At 42.7% G+C, this 19,632-nt stretch overlaps 2 protein-coding genes across 10 annotated transcripts in view; one reads left to right on the top strand and one right to left on the bottom strand.

The window, feature by feature from the left end:
* The window catches only part of XCR1 (X-C motif chemokine receptor 1), a 321,508-nt gene that overhangs the window by 123,459 nt on the left and 178,417 nt on the right, over window positions 1-19,632 (top strand). The window lies entirely within an intron of this gene.
* Window positions 1-19,632, bottom strand: part of CCR3 (C-C motif chemokine receptor 3) — a 58,046-nt gene that overhangs the window by 19,840 nt on the left and 18,574 nt on the right. For 3 of the 9 annotated variants that reach the window (XM_043443350.1, XM_043443351.1, XM_043443352.1), the window contains one exon: window positions 5,102-6,826. The exons of 3 other annotated variants lie outside the window; for them this stretch is intronic. In XM_043443350.1, the coding sequence (XP_043299285.1) occupies window positions 5,739-6,815 (1,077 nt within the window). In that variant the 5' untranslated portion in view covers window positions 6,816-6,826 and the 3' untranslated portion in view covers window positions 5,102-5,738. Of the gene's footprint in view, window positions 1-5,101; window positions 6,827-16,709; window positions 16,789-19,378; window positions 19,495-19,632 lie in introns of those variants that run through there. 3 more of the 9 variants (XM_043443347.1, XM_043443349.1, XM_043443348.1) reach the window with 3 other exon arrangements.

Genomic DNA, 19,632 nt, shown 5'->3' with positions numbered 1-19,632 from the left:
GAATGTTGATCCCCATATGAATAGCAAAGGTCAATTTGATTTGACTTTTAAACCTTCCTCCATCTCCCAGCTGGCGAGGGATGAACCACGCACAAGGGCTGCCAGCCTACTTATCTCTCTCCTTCCTTGGCATTCCTCCTCCTTCACCTGCTTGCTAAACATGGTTTCTAGTCCTCCCACTGGTGGGCGCTGGGAGAGGAAGGAAAGTTATTGCTTGACTGACCCTATCATCAGGTGAAGACTTCACCCCCAGCTCCACCCGTGGGCAGGTGTAAAGGTTGATTCTTTATCCCATGGACTGCTTTCATGGAGTCATTAAAGACATCCCTGGGAGTATTCATCTTCAGCATAACAGGAATATCCTGTTGTTTTGGCTGTCCACTATACACATATTTTTCTCATCCTCCAGACAAACTCATCCAGGCAGTCTTCTTGAGCAAGATTAGAAATTCCCCAGTCAGCTCTTTCTCATTTGGTCTGTGGAAAACAATCCCACTTTCTTTGCCCGGATCAACTCTGAAAGCACAGATCTGTCCCAAAGTAGTGGCAGTTTTTCTGTACTCCAGCCCCAGAGCAGATGACTGGCCTGTCTCTGGTCTCCCCATTTCCTGAATGAGAGTCAGATCTTCTTTAACCTGAGTGACTTGTATCAGTCTCTTTGTGTGGCCCCATTGGCATAGCTCTTAACAAGCTTGAGGTGAGAGACAGCACCCACCATGCATTCCTTCCTCCCCATCCCTGATAGAGAGGTGGTACCAACAGACCTCAACAGAGAGTTTCTTTTTAAGTGTCTCCCTAATTTTAATCAATTCAATTTCTTTGTCCCCAGTAGAGGTAAGGTGTCTCAAGAGTTGTGGAATATGTTTTAACAATTCCTATGTCGATTCTGCGTATAGCCTGCTTTAGAGTACCACATCTGTGGGGTCTGGCTGCCCCAGTTGAAACCTTCAGTGTGCTGTCTTGGTACAGACTGTTAGCATTTTTGCATTAGTGACCAGCATTTGACTACTAGACAATCTAACCCTATTTTGACTGTTTAGAACTGCATCCATGGTCAAGCTGGAACTAACCTGGGGATCTCAGCAGCTTGTCTACAAACCTCACATGCTGAGTAACCCCCCTGCCCTGCCCCAAATCCAGTCTCTCTTATCTCGGCTATGCATATCAGAGCCCAGGTCCTGTGGGACGTGAATTATCCAGGTTCAGGAAACTTCTTCTGTAGAGACCAGAAAGTAAGTGGTTTAGGCTTTGTGGACTGTGTGGCCTCTCTCATGGTAGCACAGCAGCGGCCGTGGACCGTTCATAAACAAACGAGCATGGCTCTGCTCCAGCTCTGCTCACGGAGCAGGCAATGAGCTGTGTTTGGCCCCTGGGTCACAGTTCACCGACTCCTGGATTGGATCAGTGAATTGAGAAGAGAGATGGCGACCTTAACTAAACTGGGGGTTTATCTGGGCAGAAAGGGGCGAAAACCTCAGTGACTGAAAGCCCACAGACTACCAAGGACATAAACCTGCTTTGTTCAGAAGGTGTGAAGATTAGAAATTTGACTCTGGAATTTGAAGAAAACTTCAAAAACTCAAGCTGGAAAAGGATCGTATTTTTTAAACCAGCAGGATATGATGCTCAGCAAAAGAAGAGGAGCGTCAGGAAAGTCAACACTGAGGTGTGTTCAAGGTCACCTGCCCTTGTCAAGGTCACCCTAGTCTTCACCACAGTAGACTCTCTCTAGGGCACTTTTGTGTCGTTGTGGCTGCCATCATATTGACCTACCTGCCTGGATATTGCTCTTGCTTCCCCCGCTTTGGTTCGTGAAAAGTCGTTCAAATATGTAGCAAACACTTTATCCCTCAAGCCTTATCTTGAGAGTGCCCAGCTGGCTTCCAGCATCCATATCTGCATCTTGTTGCCAGGGAGCTTTTCCCAAAGCTGCAAGGGCTCTGAGAGCCAGGCAGGCTGGAAGTCCTGGAAAATTAGTGCCAATCAGCCAATGACCAATGGGAGTGGAATGTTAATATCCCAACTTTCTTCCCCCTCACATGGGATAATGGAGGACTGTGGGTTACACTGTTTCTCAACAGTTTTCTAGTAGTTTTGAGCTCCAGTTACCCCTCAGTGGAAGGTACTTTGTAATGTACCCTTTTTTGGCATCTTCCTCTCCTGTTGAACTTCCCCACCCACTCCTGGAGTTTCTTTTCAAATAAACTCTTTGTACTCCACTTCCTGCTCAGGAATTGCTTTGGGGGGAACCCAGCCTAATCAGAATATCATTTTCTCTGTGTACCTTTCTTCAATGATTTCATTCTGTTTCTGCTGCAGGGGCTTTTGGGCACCTGTCACATTTCATTATAGTCACTTGAGTCTGTTCCATGGAATGGTGAGTTTTCCAGAAATGAATCTTATTCATCTTTGCATCACTGGCATTTTCCCTAGCCTGTCACACAGTGTTCAAGATGTGATTGCTGACTACAGGAGGTTTGATGTAGAGGCAGAGCAGAGATGAAGAGGCAAGTTTGAAGGGGCTAGTGCTGCACCACTAACCACATGAAGTAGCCACTAGCCGCATGTTGGCTATTTCAATTAAAGTGGAATGAAAATGAAAACTTCACTTCCTCAGTCTCACTAGCCACATTTCAGGTGCTCAATAACTGCATGTGATCGGTAGTGATTACATTGGACAACACAGATGTAGAACTTTTCTATCGTTGTAGTTGGTTCCATTGGACAGCATGGGGATGGGGAGCAGGGTGGAGCAAACTGAATCCGTGATTTGGTTTTGTGCGGCTTTGTATGGGTCACAGAACTGAAAGCTTTCAGGATCAAGGGGGTATGAACCAGCACCTATAGATCCTGCACTTGCGGTTATCTAAGGGCAGATACTTCACAGTGCAAAGAGAGAATCAGAGGTGTATAGTTTTTAAATGATTGCTTCATTTACATTTTGGCTGAACCACAAAAAAGAGAAAAAGTAACTTCAAAGTTTCCTAGCCGAATTGAGATTCATGTTGTGCGGTTTAGTGTTCCAAAGTTCACATCCTGTGCTGTCCATTTAAGGTTGGACTGAGGTAAGACCTTTTAGACATGGTCACATGAGGGTAAGAAACCTCAAGGCCGCTCACCAGCAGTTGAGGCTGGATTGCATGGATGGATAAGAGCACGTACATCATTTCTCCAAGCATTTGACTAGAATGTGAAATGTTCTGGAGTTGGAGTGTTTTCTGGTCTTGAAGGCAGGAGAAAGGGCTGACAGAGGATGAAATGATTGGGTGGCATCACCAACTCGATGGATATGAGTTTGAGCTAGCTCCGGGAGTTGGTGATGGACAGGGAAGCTGCAGTCCATGGGATCACATGACTGAGCAACTGAACTGAACTGAACTGGTCTTACAGTGGAAGTCTCTGTCATTTGGATTGAATTTAGGCATTGGCAGTTTTTAAGACATGATTTTGAACGTCGACAGCGTAGGGCAAAGCAGTGTCTAATTCAGTCTGACAGTAGCTTCCTGAGGGGCTTAGTTAAGAACATGACATGTGCTCAGCAAATGTTTATTGAATGAATGGATAAGTGACCAGGTGAGTGAATGTACACGTGAAGCCTGAGTGTACCTTAGTGAGCACAGGGACTGCACTTGGTGTCGTGGCCAGGAGGAGGTGATGCTGTAGGACTCTTCACTGTGTCACAACCTCCTTTTAAAACAACAACAACAACAACAACAATGTATTTTGTAGACTTTGAGCATCTACTTCCTAAGACTTCATCAAGATCAGTTTGCTTTGGCTATAAAGGATCTTAGGAATAATCTAACCAGGTCACAAGGTTCATTCATGGCAGAGGACATCTAATCTCTTTATGGCTAGTAGAATGGATACCACATGTGAATAGTAGCCTAGTCTTTCATTTTTAAAATATAATTCTAAAATGTTCATTTTTTTTTTGAGAAACACGTTCCCATGTTTCAGAGTCCAAAAGATGCAGAAGAGTGTTCAGAGAAATATCCTTCTTCTCTTCTCTACACATGCCTCTCCCTAAAGACAACCATTGTTCCTCTTTTCTTTTATGTCCTTTTAAGAGGATGGTCAGTGCATCTAAGCACAATGAAAAATGTATGTGTCTCTCTTTCTTTTTTTAACATTCTGTTTTGCACCCCCCCCTTTTTTTTCCCGCATCAACCATATACTGCTGCTAGTGTTTTAACTCTTCCTTCACACTGTCTCTTGGCCAGATTCTCCTCAGGGTGCTCTTGGCACCTCTCTTGGTTGGTCGTTGATCTTTTCTTGCCTCCACACTTGCACTTGTCTCCTAACTTAGCTCCCTGCACAGTTCTGGGGCCTCTGCTCCATCCTCCATGTGATACCAGAATTATCCTCCTGACACCATTTTGATTGCCTTGCTCCCATGCCTTCCCAATAAAGCCTAAGGTGCTCTGCCTGAAAATCATCCCCATCCCAACGTTCCCACCTCACTCTGCCATCCACCCACATTCGTGCCTTCCCCTCTCCTCACTGGCTTACAGTGCCTTTCCCTCAAACCTCCCCTTTCATCCTGCTGCTCCTTCAGAGACCTGCTCAAAAGCCACTTCCTCCATTAAGTCTTCCTCCTTCAGATTCCAGTGTAAATGGCCTTTCTTCCTGACCCTGGTGTAGCATTGAGTGTGTTCCCTCTTTGCACTGGAGTTATTTGTTTCTGTCTTACATCCTCTACTACAGGGAAAGTTTCATGGGGGCAAGGATCGTGTTTGTCTAACACAGTTTGGCATCCTTCACTTAACCTAAGACAATGTTTGTGCATCCTGCCTGTATCACCTAACACACACTTACTGGATAAACAGTGAGAGTGGTGTAAAATAAGACAGTGTCCACACATCTCAGGGCTCTGAGAAGTTTCTATGAGCAGGACCTTTATTCTCTGTACTGCTGCTGCTGCTAAGTCGCTTCAGTTGTGTCCGACTCTGTGTGACCCCATAGACGGCAGCCCACCAGGCTCCCCCGTCCCTGGGATTCTCCAGGCAAGAACACTGGAGTGGGTTGCCATTTCCTTCTCCAATGCATGAGAGTGAAAAGTGAAAGTGAAGTCACTCAGTGTGTCCGACTCTTCGCGACCCCGTGGACTGCAGCCCACCAGGCTCCTCTGTCCATGGGATTCTCCAGGCAAGAGGACTGGAGTGGGTTATTCTCTGTACTGAAAATGCCAAATTGCTCTTCTATTCTCCCCCCTGCCTTCAATCTTTCCCAGTGTCAGAGCCTTTTCCAATGAGTTGGCTCTTCGCATCAGGTGGCCAAAGTATTGGTGTTTCAGCTTGAGCATCAGTTCTTGCAATAAACTGATTTATTACATTGTAATAAGAAGAAATGTAATTGATTTATTAATATTTCATTTATGTTTATTATGTTTCATTTATATCCATAACTGGCTGAAGTTAAGGTTTAAGATATAAAAAGCTTGACTAGTTTGTAGCTGCATATAGTAACCATCTAACATTCAGGTGCATTAAAATTTACATGACTTGAGTGGATCAAGCAAAGCTCTGCTTTTCAGGGTTCATAATAAGTCATTGCTCAGGCGTTGACCTTTGGTAATGACTTTGGGGTGCATAGATATGCCATCACCATTGTGTATATATTTTAATGGCTTCAAGAGTTCAGCCATTGTGCTGGAAGTTCAAAGGACTGGTGAAGAGGTCAATATGTTGGCTTCATCTGGTCTGTGCATCTTCTGTAGGCAATGTTCTGCCTCTGACCTAGAATACAGCAGAGAGTTCCTGCTCCCCTGTTGATGGGGAGACAGAGCTGGCTCTTTCCAGGTTCTCGCTGGGAAGAAATGGCATGAATTTGCCCAGGTAGGTGGCCACGTGCCTGTAGAAGAAGTGGCGGAGGTGCTTACGGAACCTCTCGCCAACGAAGGCGTAGATCACGGGGTTGACACAGCAGTGCGTGTAGGCGATCACCTCTGTCACCAGCATGGCCAGGTCCAGCTGTCTGCTCTGTTCACAGTCGGCCTCCAAGTGCATTTGAAAAGCAGAGAGTAGGACAACCAGATTGTAGGGTGTCCAGAAAATAAAGAAGACCACCATAATGACAAAAATGAGCCGGATGGCTTTGTATTTTTTTTTACTGGGGCATCTCAGCAGTGTTTTAATGATTCCTGAATAGCAGATGGCCATAACGAGCAGAGGCAGCGCGAGACCCAGGATATTCATTCTCAGAGCATGGAAACGCTTCCAGGCATTTTCATTATCCTCTGGGTAAAGAGGACTGCAGATAGTCTGTCCAGCCTCCTCTTGGGACTCATGAAAGAAAAATTCAGGGAGGGCTGCTAGCACTGCCAGGCCCCAGGTGAAGATGCTAGTGACGATACCAAAAGTGACTGTACGGGCTCGAAGGGCAAACACGGCGTGGACGATGGCCAGGTACCGGTCTATGGTCAAGAGGATGATGAAGAAGATCTCACTGTACAGTCCCATGTAATAGAGCCCAGAGAGCAACTTACACATGGCGTGACCAAAAACCCACTCGTTCCACCTAACATAGTGAATCCAGAATGGCAGCGTGAATAGGAAGAGCACATCAGAAATGGCCAAGTTGAGCAGGTAGATGTTGGTCATAATACGGAGCCTCTTGTATTTTGTGAGGATCACCACCACCACTACATTGCCCAGCAAACCAATCATGAACACCAGGGAATACAGTGGGGGCAGGAACTGGGCCCCCAGCTCCTTGACATTGCTTTTCTCGCATGGCAGTGCCCCCTCATAGTCGTAGGGTGTGGTCCCAGCAACTTCACCCACGGTTTCAATCCCATCAACTGAGGTCACCATTTTCCTTGTCCCTGTGATAGAAGAAGGCAGAAGTAACCCCACAGTTAACTATGATCACTCCTTGTGACCCACACCAGTCAGTTTATTCACTTACCCACTAAAACCACATGGAATGAATAGCCTGTACTTTCTTCAGCATATATTTCCAAAGGTGTATCAGATATGCCATGGGGTGAGGGGAAATGTTAGGAGTGAAAGATACAATGTTTTGAGAGGCAGCATGATCCACCACGGGAAAAGGAACAAACATTGTGGATGGTAGTGAAGAGCGGAGATGTTGATCCTGAAAGCATTGGAGGAAGAAATGCAAAACAGGAAGGGATAGGTTGGGTAATGATAACAATAATCTTTTTTAAATTTTGTATTTTATGTTTTATAGTTTATATATGACCTTCAAAATCATCCATTTAAAAACCAAATGCTAATAATAGTGATTATTATTCTAGAAATAACTACCCACCTCCATGGCTCCATAACATAAAATGCAAAAATTTAAAAATACAGTAATGGGGAAATTGAACCTTAAAGAAATTTAATAATGAGTCTAAAATCCTTCAGTAAGCAATTTCAAAAGTTCAGGTTAGATCTCCACTATCTATGCTTAATTCTCTCATCACTGGATTCAAGTACAGAGATTTTTAACTTATAATAATTATTATAATTAGCTATTATAGTAGTTATGAACTGTTGTAACTATTTTAAGCAGCGTCCCCTTTTCCTGTTCCTGACGATGCTGACATAAGCCAGTCATGTGCCTACAACAGACCCCTTAGAGCTTCTCCCTCATAAAGGTGCTGAGCATGCGCCAGAGGGACTACTTCTTAGATTTTGGATTTTTTAGACCAGAATCCCTAGGGTCAGTGCCTGCTTTTCTTAGAATTACAGACTTGGCTGGAGAAGAAGGAAAAAGAGACAAGGGGTCCATGAAAGGCAGCTAATCCCTACCCTGCTTCCTCAGGAGTCCTGCTAACCTTCTCTTTTCTGTGAAAGCACAAGAGTGAGGTCGTGAACCTACACCAGCAGGTATTTCTCAAGGCAGACCTTAGAAATGCAGTAATTGGAGCCAATAGCAAGGATTGTCTTTGCTTTCCTAAGAAAATACTGGGACCCTAAAGTCGGCACCTGTCAGGGTTCTGTGTAGTCCAAATGACTGTAGAGAGGGGAGACATAGGAGCTGTTCCTGGCCATTCTGCTTGCCAGTGAGAAGACTGAGACAAGCCCTTAACTCTGAGCCTTGTTTACTCATCTCCAAAATAAGGATCATGATAGCCACGCAAGGTTGTAGAAAGAAAGAAAGTAAAGTCGCCCAGTCGTGTCCGACTCTTTGCGACCCCATGGACTGTAGCCTACCAGGTTCCTCCATCCATGGGATTTTCCAGGCAAGAATACTGGAGTGGGTTGCCATCATAGAGTCTACATGAGATCATATTTTAAACTAGAAAAAGAAAAAACTGTAAATTGGTAGAAAGCAGAAGTGAAAGAAAAGCAATGAGAAGTGGTTTCACATGAAATCAGGAAAAAGTAGAGGCTCTTGGATAGAACTTGATCTATTTTCATAGCTCTGGCCTGGTCCATCATCTACCGATCAGTGACACATTCAGGCTTTTGAGGTTAAAAATGGAATTGAGTAGCAACTGACTTATATGATCTTATCAGCTTTTTTTTATTCCCAATGGCATAATACACAGCAGCTGAGAAAAAATACCCATCATTTGGTCTGTTAGGCATTTTCAGTCATGAGAGTATCTCTCTAAACCTTAATGTTTAAGGCAAGAGTGGAAAGAGCCTCTCCTCATCATTAATTATTTATATTTTCTTTCCTTTTCTCACAGACTGATCTGAAAACAAGTCAAACTTTAAAAAAGAATTTCACTGAAGTGTTGTTCAACTTGAAGATCATCTTTAATTCATGTGTTATTTCCATAAATCCAACATGATGAGTGTAAGATAATAGAATCTTGGGAGGGGGAAGGGGCCTAGACTGAAAAGCACTGGAAAACAAGTAGAGTTAGAAGTCAAGTGTTTGATCCCTAGTTACGTGAGATCAGAGACACAGAAGCAGATAGAGTTTTTGCCTGTCTGCACTCCTAATCACAGTCCTTGCAGTTTGGAAAAATGATATAGTAATAGTAAACGAACAATATCAGTCATAAAGAAAAGGAAAAAATAGTAAAAATCACCCCAGATCTCACCATGATGAGTTTACTACCATTAACATTTCTCTATTTATGCATACGTGGATACAAAATTTTACATAATTTGAGATCATACTCCTTTAGCTGATTCACTAAAATTGCCCATAGTACAATTCAGTTGTGCAATGTAAATGAAGTTTCTTTAGTTTCCAAAACTGTTTGAATCTCTTGTTACCAGCTTCCCACCTGCTGGGTAGAAGAAAAAAGTATTCACAAATTTTAGTCCTAAGTGGTTTAAATTTAGTCTTATCCTTCCATTCATTTGAATGATAACTTTAGGTTTTACTCATCCTCTGTTAATCAGCTTATAATTTCGGTTCCTTGTCTCCTCTCATTGGTCCTTTCTAGGATGGCAGTAGAGATATGGGGGAAGGGCCAGCATGACTCGATGCATGGGCAGAGGGAGAAGAGGGTACTCTAATCTCCTATCGGTTCTTGATTTACGTGACTGGTGTCTGCTAAGGTGGGGGTCGACCCAGTCCCAACCCTGAGTCTTTGTGCTGGCATCTGCTGCAGTGTTTGTAGTAATGACCTCAGGATCCATTCATTCTCAGTCCTCCCCAGGCACAGTGACCTCTCCAAGGTGATGGAGCCTTCACTCAGCCCTGCAGAATGGAGAACCACACCGCCATCAAGTTCCTGGCCCAAGCTCCACTCTTTGTTCTGAGCCGGCCGGCGCCCAGCAGACATGCCCCTCCTTGACTCCATGCGCATGTCCTATACAAACCAAGGGACACGCAAGACTGCAAACCAGATGTTTTTTCTGCCTGACCACCAACCTCACTGCTCTGGCCACCCCATGTGGGTAAGGAGGTGCTTTGCAGAGAGATATCCTCTTGAGAACCCCCTAGTTTATCAAACAGCTCTCCAGACCCCCTAACTCTGGTCAAAGCCTGGATGGGAGAGATAGGGACACACAGCTGTGACTGCTTCCTTCCAGGGTCTCTTTTCTCGTAATTTCTGAAGTCAGAAGGAGGGTTGCCCTTTCCCTGCCATTCTTGTCTGGCCAACTCCAACAAATATATATGCAGCCTCCATCTATACTGTGATAAATGGGATGAGGTGATGGATATCTCATAACTTCATAAATTCACATTCACCAGTGTAAAATTTTAGTGAGTGTTGCAAAGTTGAATTGAAAAAAAAAATTTAGAATTGGAGATCCTTCTTTAGAAAATACATTTAAGTTTGAAATGTCATTTCAATTATATATAAAAAAAATCTAATGGTGATGCTCAATGCTGGTGAGTTTGCAGTGAACCTTATTCATTGCTGGAACACTTACTCATTGCTGGTGCTATGTAATTTGTTTTAATAAATTTTGTATCTAACATGAGCCATCAAGATACACATGGCTTTAATCCATTAGTTTTAGTCCTGTGATTTTACCCTAAGGTGAAAAGGTTGAAAAGGTATTACCAATACATAATGTGCACAAAGATGTTCATTGTGGCATTGTTCTCATAGTAGAAAACAAGAAATGGGAACAATATAAATGTTTGACACATGAAGGATGTTTTGAATAAATTGTAGTCCATTTAAAGAATAGATTATTATGTGGTCATTAAAACTAGTTTTGGATACCGGATAAAATCACAGACAGTTGTTTATAAGAATGAAGAGAATGTAAAATGTGTAAACAAAGATTGCAACAATGTGAAATTATATGTACATATAAAAGGCAACAGGCAAATAATCAAAATAGTTGTGAGAGGTAGGTGGGTTATCATTTTTAAAACTGAAAATTTTAAATTTTTCTGTATTTCCTTATCAGTTAAACTGTCACTGAAAGCTAATGTTTTTAGGCAGGCACTGCTAGAAGATTTGGCAGACCTTTTCTAGGGTGGAAACCTAGGCAAATTACAAGATGAAGGGTTTACTCATCAGAACTTGAAACCACAAACTGAAATCTAAGGAACTTGAAGAAGAGGGCACACTAGGCAAAGCATTTGCATTTTGTTTTCAGATTAAGAGATCTTAGGGGCTAGGTTCTCCCCTTTGATCTTGGGTCGAGCTGGCATACAACCACCCAGACTTGGGGAGGGGAGGCATCTTTTCCGGTCTTGACACCTGCGTTGGCAGGGGCTCGGCCGGCCTCCACGGGAAGAGTGAGAAGGCCGTTCAGATGACCGCAGTGGGCACCTGCGTGAGGACAGGTGGGCCACGGGACACCAGCTCCCTGGATGCCTCCAAGTTATTTGCGCCCACATTTTCTCTTCCTACTTCACGATTCTTAGTGCCTTTGGCAAATTCTGAACCTGGATGATATTCGCAGAGCCCCTGCTCTCTTCTTGCTGGGGTAGTCTTTCAGCCTGTGTACTGGACTCTGTGCTTAAATATCCGGAGTGAATATCAGAAGGCCACCCCCTGGGATTTACAGTAATTCAGACCTTCCTGTCTTTGAAGACATGAAAACCGGTTCCCTGGACTCTCAAACACCTCCCCAAACGCAAGCCAGAGCCCCTTCTTTTGAGAACCCTCTCAAAGAGTCTTATTAAACCCTAAAGACACGCCAAATCAGACCAGTGCCCTGGACCTCCAGCTCCTTAGTCCTGTGTCCCAGCCAGCGCAGTGCCCCTGGATGGGAGAAATGTTTATTTCTCAGTATGGATCAAATAATGCAGGATATCTTCAGATTGTACAATGTGGATGTTTTTCCTGCTTATTTTCAACAACCACCTGAGAAGGAAAAAATACTGAGAAGAAAATGGTCTGTGAGTTCAGAAAGTTTACATTCTTTACATATAACCAGTGTAAGATAAGAGTCAATAACAACCATGTCTTTCTTAGCTCAGCACTTTATACAGCCTTGCTTGTCCTCTTAGGTTTGCAAGGTGGATTTCTATATCCCCATTTTATAGATGAGCAAATAGAGGCTTGGCAAGGCTCTGTCACTATTCCATTAGCACACAGCAGAGCTGGGGCTCTGTGTCTCCAAAGCTCACAGTTATTTCCTTAGGGTTCCATTTATAAGGGCCTCCACACCCCCAGATTACATGAGTGTTTATATATATTTTTGTATCTCCATGGTTCCATTTTTGTACATGCAGATCACTAATACATTTTAGTTTGGTTTGATATATGGTGCAAAGTGCACTTCTATTTTATTTCTCTCTAAATGGTTGACCAATTTGAAGATACCATATGTTTAATAATTACCCTCTCCCCCTTGAGCTGGAAACATCACCTTTGCCATATATTCCTTCATGTTCCTGATTCTGCTTGTGTCCTTTGCACATAGAAATAATTGATTTCTGTGCTAGAAACACTCTTTTAATTACTGTAGATTTATTAGATTATTTATGTATATGATCTAATTAAACATGTCTTATCTTTTAGAACCATTTGTCCTATTAGATAAACTTTTGGATCACATGATCAGTTACTTACAAAAACATAATTTTGAGTGAACTTTTCTTACATTTGTAAATAAGTTTAGAAAGAATTGATAACGTTCCATGTCAAGCTTTTATACCTGGGAACACACTATGTCTCCTTACTCTGCTTACCACAGGGCTTTAAGTTATTGGTGTTGCACGTTTCTTTTTACATTTTTATCATCTGCCTTTATATTTCTCAGGTTATTGTGAATGAGATACTTTTCCTAACCAATTTTCTAAACAATTGTTGGTAGTATGAAACAAAATTACATGTTTTAAGCTGATTACCTTACCAACTTTAAAAAATAAATACCTTTAGAACTACTAGATAGATTGGGCTTCCCTGGTGGCTGAGGGTAAAGCGTCTGCATGCAATGCGGGAGACCCGGGTTCGATCCCTGGGTCGGGAAGATCCCCTGGAGAAGGACATAGCAACCCCACTCCAGTATTCCTGCCTGGAGAATCCCATGGACGGAGGAGCCTGGTGGGCTATATATATAGTCCATGGGGTCGCAGAGAGTTGGACACAACTTCACTTCCACTTTTCACTAGATAGATAGTCATATTATCTGTGAAGCACTGACAGAATTATATCCTCCTTCCTGGTATTTTTCATTTGTTTCTCTCACCTTCTTGCTTTGGTGGGAACTTCCACAGTGATGTTAAATAATAGTGGTGTTTCTGGTTCCTGACTGTAATTAGACATCCACCCTCCAACCTTTCAAAGTCCCCAAAGTACAAAAAAGATACTATTAATTTGAAATCTGTTTTATTCTAAAACTTTACTAAAGCGGAAAACTGCCATGCCTATGATGAAGGGTGCTGATCCTTGACAATAGTGGGAGTTTGGTTAAACCAGTCATGTCTGAAAGAGGGCCACGTGCTGAATGATATCCCAGCTTAGTAACATCACTAATCTGGTGTGTGTGTGTGTGTGTGTGTGTGTTTAAGTGTTTAGTCTCTTTGAGGGGATCAGCCTCTCAGGTGAACTTGATGAATCATCTAAAGTATATTCATCAAGGGGAAGGAGAGGGTGGGACGAATTGAGAGGGTAGCATTGACTTATATACACTAGATGTGTGAAACAGAAAGCTAGTGGGAAGCATATGTATAGCACAGGGAACTCAACTTGGTGCTCTGTGATGACCTGGAGGGCTGGGATGGGGTGGGGGAGGCTCAGGGGAGAGGGGCGAATGTATACTTAGAGCTGGCTCACGTTGTACAGCACAAACCAATACAACATTGTAAAGCGGTTGTACTCCAATCAAAAATTTTAAAACAAAGACTATAGAGACGAGAGCAGGTTGTGAAGTCACTGCCTACCATCCTGGATCTGCGTGTCCATCTGGAAGAGCTCTGCCCACAGACTCCAAGTGGTCAGCATTCCTGCAGGACCACCTGCTGTTAAGATCAGATTCCATGCTTAAGGCCCTAGATCCTTTTGGTTTCATGGGTATTGGTGCCAGGGAATCATAGTCATAAGATTTTCTTGCTTATATATCCTTGGTCCTCTTCAGTATAGGATAATGATTCAATTCCTGAGTTTGAAGAAGTGACTGTGTGACATAGAGCAAGTAGGTCACCCTCCCTGTGCCTCAGAATCTTTATGTGTAACCTAGTGAAAGAAGAGTTACTGCCTCATGGGGTTCTCCAGTCGTTCATTCAGCAAATAGTTAATGGCAACCTATGACATGCCAGCCACTGTTCCAGCGATACGGCACATCAATGAATGGAATAGACAAAACTCTTTGACCTCATGAAGCTTATATTCCAGTCAGGGAATAATAGATAGCCAGAAGCTACAGTGTCTCAGAGGGTCATGAGTGCTACAGAGAAAGGTAAAGAGATGAGAGAAGCCAGCAGTAGGGTGGCATTGGAGAGGTGAAGTTTAAACTGGAGAGGGTCAACAAGAAACTCATGAGATGACATTTGAGAAAAGTCTGGAGGTAGGTGAGAGAGTGAGTTGAACAGGTTTCTGGGGGATAAGAGGAACACCAAGTGCAAATATCCTGAGGTGAGAGAGTGGCTGGACAGGTTCTTAGAGGAGCAGGAGGGTTTAGTGTGGCCGAAAGGAGTGAGGGATGGGTATCAAGAGAGAGAGTCAGAGAGACATGAGAAGCTGTGGGCAGAAGTTCCGTGGAGCTGTGCAGTCAGGAAGAACTTCGGCTTTTTTCTGAATGGAGTAGGGACCGTAGGTAAGTTTCCATTAAACTTGAGGTTATCCTCCTCATATTCTGTAAGGATTGTTCTGGCTGCCATGTGGAGAATAGACTATGGAAGCACAATTAGAAACAAGGAACCAGTAAAGAGGCTGAAGCTCCAATACTTTGGCCATGTGATGCAAAGAACTGACTCCTTAGAAAAGATTCTGATGCTGGGAAAGATTGAAGACAGGAGGAGACGGGGATGACAGACGATGAGATGGTTGGATGGCATCACTGACTCGATGGACACGAGTTTGAGCAAGCTCTGGGAATTGGTGAAGGACAGGGAAGCCTGACCTGCTGCAGTCCATGGGGTTGCAAAGAGTCGTACACAACTGAGTGACTGAACTGAACTCAAAGAGGCATTTATGATAATACAGGGAAGATGTTACACTGGGCAGGGTATGGCGGTAGAGGTAGAAAGGGTGAGAATAGATGGATTCTGTACAAATGTGGAAGCTAGCTGCAGGATTTGTTGACAGATAGTGTACGAGTAAGTGAGAAATAGTCGACGACTCCAGGAGTTTTGTCTGAGCAACTGGAAGGATGGCGTTGACACCAGCAGAGATAAAGTCTGGGGAAAAATAAGCCTGAATTGGAGCAGGCAAGTCTGAGATTGATTATATGCCATCCAAGTGGAGATGTGCAGCAGGCAGTTGGACATACGGCTCCAGGGGAGAACTGTTGGCTGAAAATACAAAAGTGACAGTTGTCGTCACATAGATGTAAAGCATTGATTCTGGAAAAGAGCACCAGAGACATAGGTGTAGACAGCAAAGGACTGCATCCCCAGGCATGCCAAAAGTTGGAGGTGAGAGAAATGAGGAGGACACAGCAAGAGAGACTGAGAAAGGGTGGACAGCGAGATCGGAAAAAAAGCAGAACTGGTGTCCCTGAAGCTGTGTGAAGAAAGTGTTGTAAGGAGTGGGGGAGTAATGTGAGGATTACATGAACCCACGTGAGAACATCAGAGCACAGTGCCAGGCAAATGCATGTTGGTTCTTCTCCCTCTCCCTCTACTCACTGACATTCTCTATTTCCTCAAGTTTTCAGCCCTTTCCAGAATTTCTTAGATCTTTTCCAAAACAGGATAGTACAACTCTAGAGGAGGAAGTATTTCCTCCATCTAAAGAGAAATTCTTGGCTTTCTGCAAATAACCAGTCTGTAGCCCATTACTCAAAGTTACAGAAAACACAGTGATTGGTGTCCAAAATGTTTTAAAAAGATATTTCAGCTTTCATTAAAATCTGTAGTTACAGTAAATGAGTTTGAATTTATACAAATGGTTTTGGATCTGTACCAAATTAAATAGCCTAATAGGAACCTAAGAATACATTAATCCATTTATTTACTGACATTCCAATGAAGAATTATTGATAATTCTTTCACAAAGAAATAATTATCTTTCACAAACATGACAGGAATAGAGAGAGAAAAATGACAGGCTGTTCCCTCCTAAAGTTTTTGAATCTCTTTACTATCTCTGAGTTACATCCCTCCCACCTCTTTAAGTTGGAAGAAAAGAAGAAGTTTAAGGGTTGAACTAAGAGTATCCTCAATTGCAAGCGCTTTAGAAGCCAATCCCAAGAGCTGGTTCAGTCTTCATCAATATTAATAGATCATCCAGAACAAAGGAAATCTACCCATCTGATTTTCCATCCACCTCTCTTCTCAGCTACCCCTTCATGTATTCATCCAATTATCTGTCCATCTAGCACCTTGAATTGCTTCCCACTTACACCGTTTTAAGCCAGTTCTCCTCCCCTTTCATTTCTTTCCACAGAAAACCTGGGTAGTCAGAAAAAACAATTATTTGGTACAGCACTATCCTGTAGACCTTTGTTTCAGTGATGGAACGTTCTGTGTTTGTGCTGTTCAATAAAACACCTACTAGCCACATGGCTATCGAGCACTTGAAATGTGGCTACTGCTGTTGAAGAACTGAGATTTTCATTTTACCCAAATTTTATTAAGTTAACTTGGAATGGCCGCATGTAGCAAGTAGCCACCATCTTGGACAACGCAGGACTATTGCCCAGTACAATGCCTGACAAGTAACAGCTGCCTACTAATGCTTCTTAAATGGATAGAAAGATGGAGCAGAATAATTTTACCTTTTTTCACTTTTCAGATTATGCGTTTGAAATGTTAGGTTCTCTTCAGGTACCACATGTCATGAGCGTTGGTATCCACCTGCAGCATAGAACAGGCTAGGATGATAAAGGTCTAGAAGCATCAACAGTATTTGGCATAACTTAGAATGTTTTATGTAAAAAATAAAAGTCTTCAGGTTTATTTTAGTTTGTTTTCTTTTTATCCCAATATTTGTACATCTTTGACCTGGAGCAAAGTTTTCTAAGCTTTTTTAAAAAAAGAATTGGATTAGGCAATGTCCTGGGTTCCTTCACGATGGGAAAATCTATAATGTGATAGCTTCTGCTGTAGAAGAAGGAAGCAGACTCTACAGAGAGCAGAAATTTGATGGTAGTAGAGGAAACTAAATTCAGTCACACATGGGAAAGAACTTGGTGAGAACCAAGTTGTGCAGGAATGGAATGGGCTGCCTTGTGAGCCAGTGAACTCCTTTCCTGGAAATACAAGAACCTCTAAAGGCTGAAATCTTGAATAAATGCAGTCTTCTTCCCAGCTGCAGGCATCTCCCAGCCTTTATATTTTAGGGCAGCACATGGACTTCCTCCGCTTCCAGTCATTAATATTATTAGAGCAAAGATTATATTCCATTCTTGGAATGTAGTCAGTTAAGTGACTTGGTTTCATCCACCTGCAAAGTAACTTGGAATAGTTTTACCAACTTCTTTGTTCAAAGAGTAGATTTACTCACTATGTTCTAATACCAGGTGTTTCCAGTGTGGCTGATTTTTAGTGTTTGTATGCAGGCTGATATGTGATTAAATTCAAAGAGATGATCCTAAAAAGTGTTTTATGGGGAAATTATGCCTGTGCAGTCAAAGCACACGTGGCAGGAGTGTTCAGTGTACTGAGGGTCAGTTTCCTGGCCCCTGGTGTTGCCACCTCCACCTGTGTCTTGGAGAGAGAACCATTGCCTCTTTTCTAGGCATGTTTGTTACAATTGATATCACATTTGCACATCCTTTTGTATTCTGGTACGTAAAATTTTATTGTTGTTCAGTCACTGAGTTGTGTCTGACTCCTTTGCGACCCCATGGACTGTAGCCCTCGAGGCTCCTCTGTTCATAGCATTTCCCTGGCAAGAATACTGGAGTGGTTTGCCGTTTTTTTCTCCAAGGAATCTTTCCAGCCCAGGGATCCAACCTGCATCTCCCTGCATTGGTGGGTGGATTCTTTACCACTGAGCCACTGGGGAAGCCCCAGCCTGCATCTAGTTCCATGTGGTTAAAAATTATATGAAAATATAATTTGGAACGACTCAACATACTGTATATTTATGGTTTTTTAATCATTGTCTTACTGTCGTGTGATTAAGTTGTTCCCAATTTGCACCTTTACAAATAATGCTGCAGTAAACATCGTTGTATTTTTCTTAGTTCCTTAAAGGAGATTTCTCAAAGGACAATTTCTACCCCTAGTCCTATTTCTAAGACTCTTGCTGCATTTTGCCAAATTGTTTCCAGAAGTTGTATAACAATTTGTATTCTATTTCGTATTGGTGCCAGTCTCAGCAAGCACCCATCAATACCAAGATCTAAAAGAAAAAAATTACTTGGCCAATTTTACAGGCAACAAGGGTGTCATTATTTATGTAACTAATACTTAATTACTGAGGGTTTTTTTTTTTAAGCTGTAATTATTAGTCATTAGTATTTCCTTTTCTGTGAATATCTATTTATGCCTTTTACCCTTTTTATTGTGCTGGATATATCTGCTTTTTTCTTATTGAGTCATGCAGTTCCTCCCCTAGAGAAATAACTCAGCCTGCATAGTTCGTGGTAATCATCACCATTTTCTGAAATGACATGCAGATATGCTCCAGTTCCTATCGCTTCCATGTACCAATGACCCCATATTCCCACTCCCTCCCCTCAAAACACTTGTCGAACACAGTTAACTTTCATCTCCAACCAGTTGAAGGTTTCCCAGAAGATTAGAAAGACTTTCTATCCCTACCCTCTAATATAGATCCAAGAAAAGCAGTCAACTTTGCAGATCCAAAACAGAAAGACACCAAATCAACTGATCAGCTGATTCATCTGACAGCCTGACTTAGAGTGGATTTTCAGTGAAAAATTGAAATGTAAAAATTTATATATATACAAATGTAACATACGTGCATGTACACACATATGTCAGTTATACTTTCACTGCTTCTTACTAATCAATATTACTAACGCAAAACTATCCAAGAGGACCCTTTTGGAGTGGCCATCCTCTCAATAGTTGAGAATTTATGAAAACACAGGGAAGGCAGCATGGGCACAGTTGTGGACATGTTGACTGAAGAGGGTAAAAGGCTGAGTTCGGATGAGTGGAAGGGCAAACACATCATGATACAGGTGAGAGAAAGACAAAGAGGGAAAAAGCGAGAAGAAAACGGACATATCTCACAATCAGCTCTCCCACTTTGGCTCCATACTACCTACTGCAGCACAGCCGGCCTCCCTCTACGCCCCGTCCATCCAAGAGCGCTCCTGGGAGGTGTAACTTCCACCTGCCAAGACTCCTTGCTCCATCTCCTTTTTCCTAGAAACCTGACTGTCTTCCTGGAAACCCCTCCTGAATAAACCACTTCTGTTGCATTCAATAAGTTCTCGCCCAGATGAGAGCAAAAAGAAGATGATGGTACCTGCTAATTTAGCAAAGTCCTTTATGCGTCCAGTGATAGCTTAGGTCTTGCCACTCATGAAACGGAGATACCATCTGATACCACCAGAGACATTAGTAAGGTAGGAAACAACACAGCTTCCTGTTTCAAAGAGTCTTAGCTTCTCAGGTTTTGCAAGTTTTTAAAAAGATAATCAAGTCTGGAGCAGTTCTTCTTTTCTATGATTGAGATCACACACTCAACAAGCACTCAGTTGAGTAATCCTTGAGAAGAAT

The sequence above is a fragment of the Cervus canadensis genome, chromosome 22 (assembly GCF_019320065.1).
Source record: "Cervus canadensis isolate Bull #8, Minnesota chromosome 22, ASM1932006v1, whole genome shotgun sequence".
Taxonomy (NCBI): domain Eukaryota; kingdom Metazoa; phylum Chordata; class Mammalia; order Artiodactyla; family Cervidae; genus Cervus; species Cervus canadensis.
Note: the sequence above shows the minus strand (reverse complement) of the source record. Positions and strands in the feature narration are given on the sequence as shown.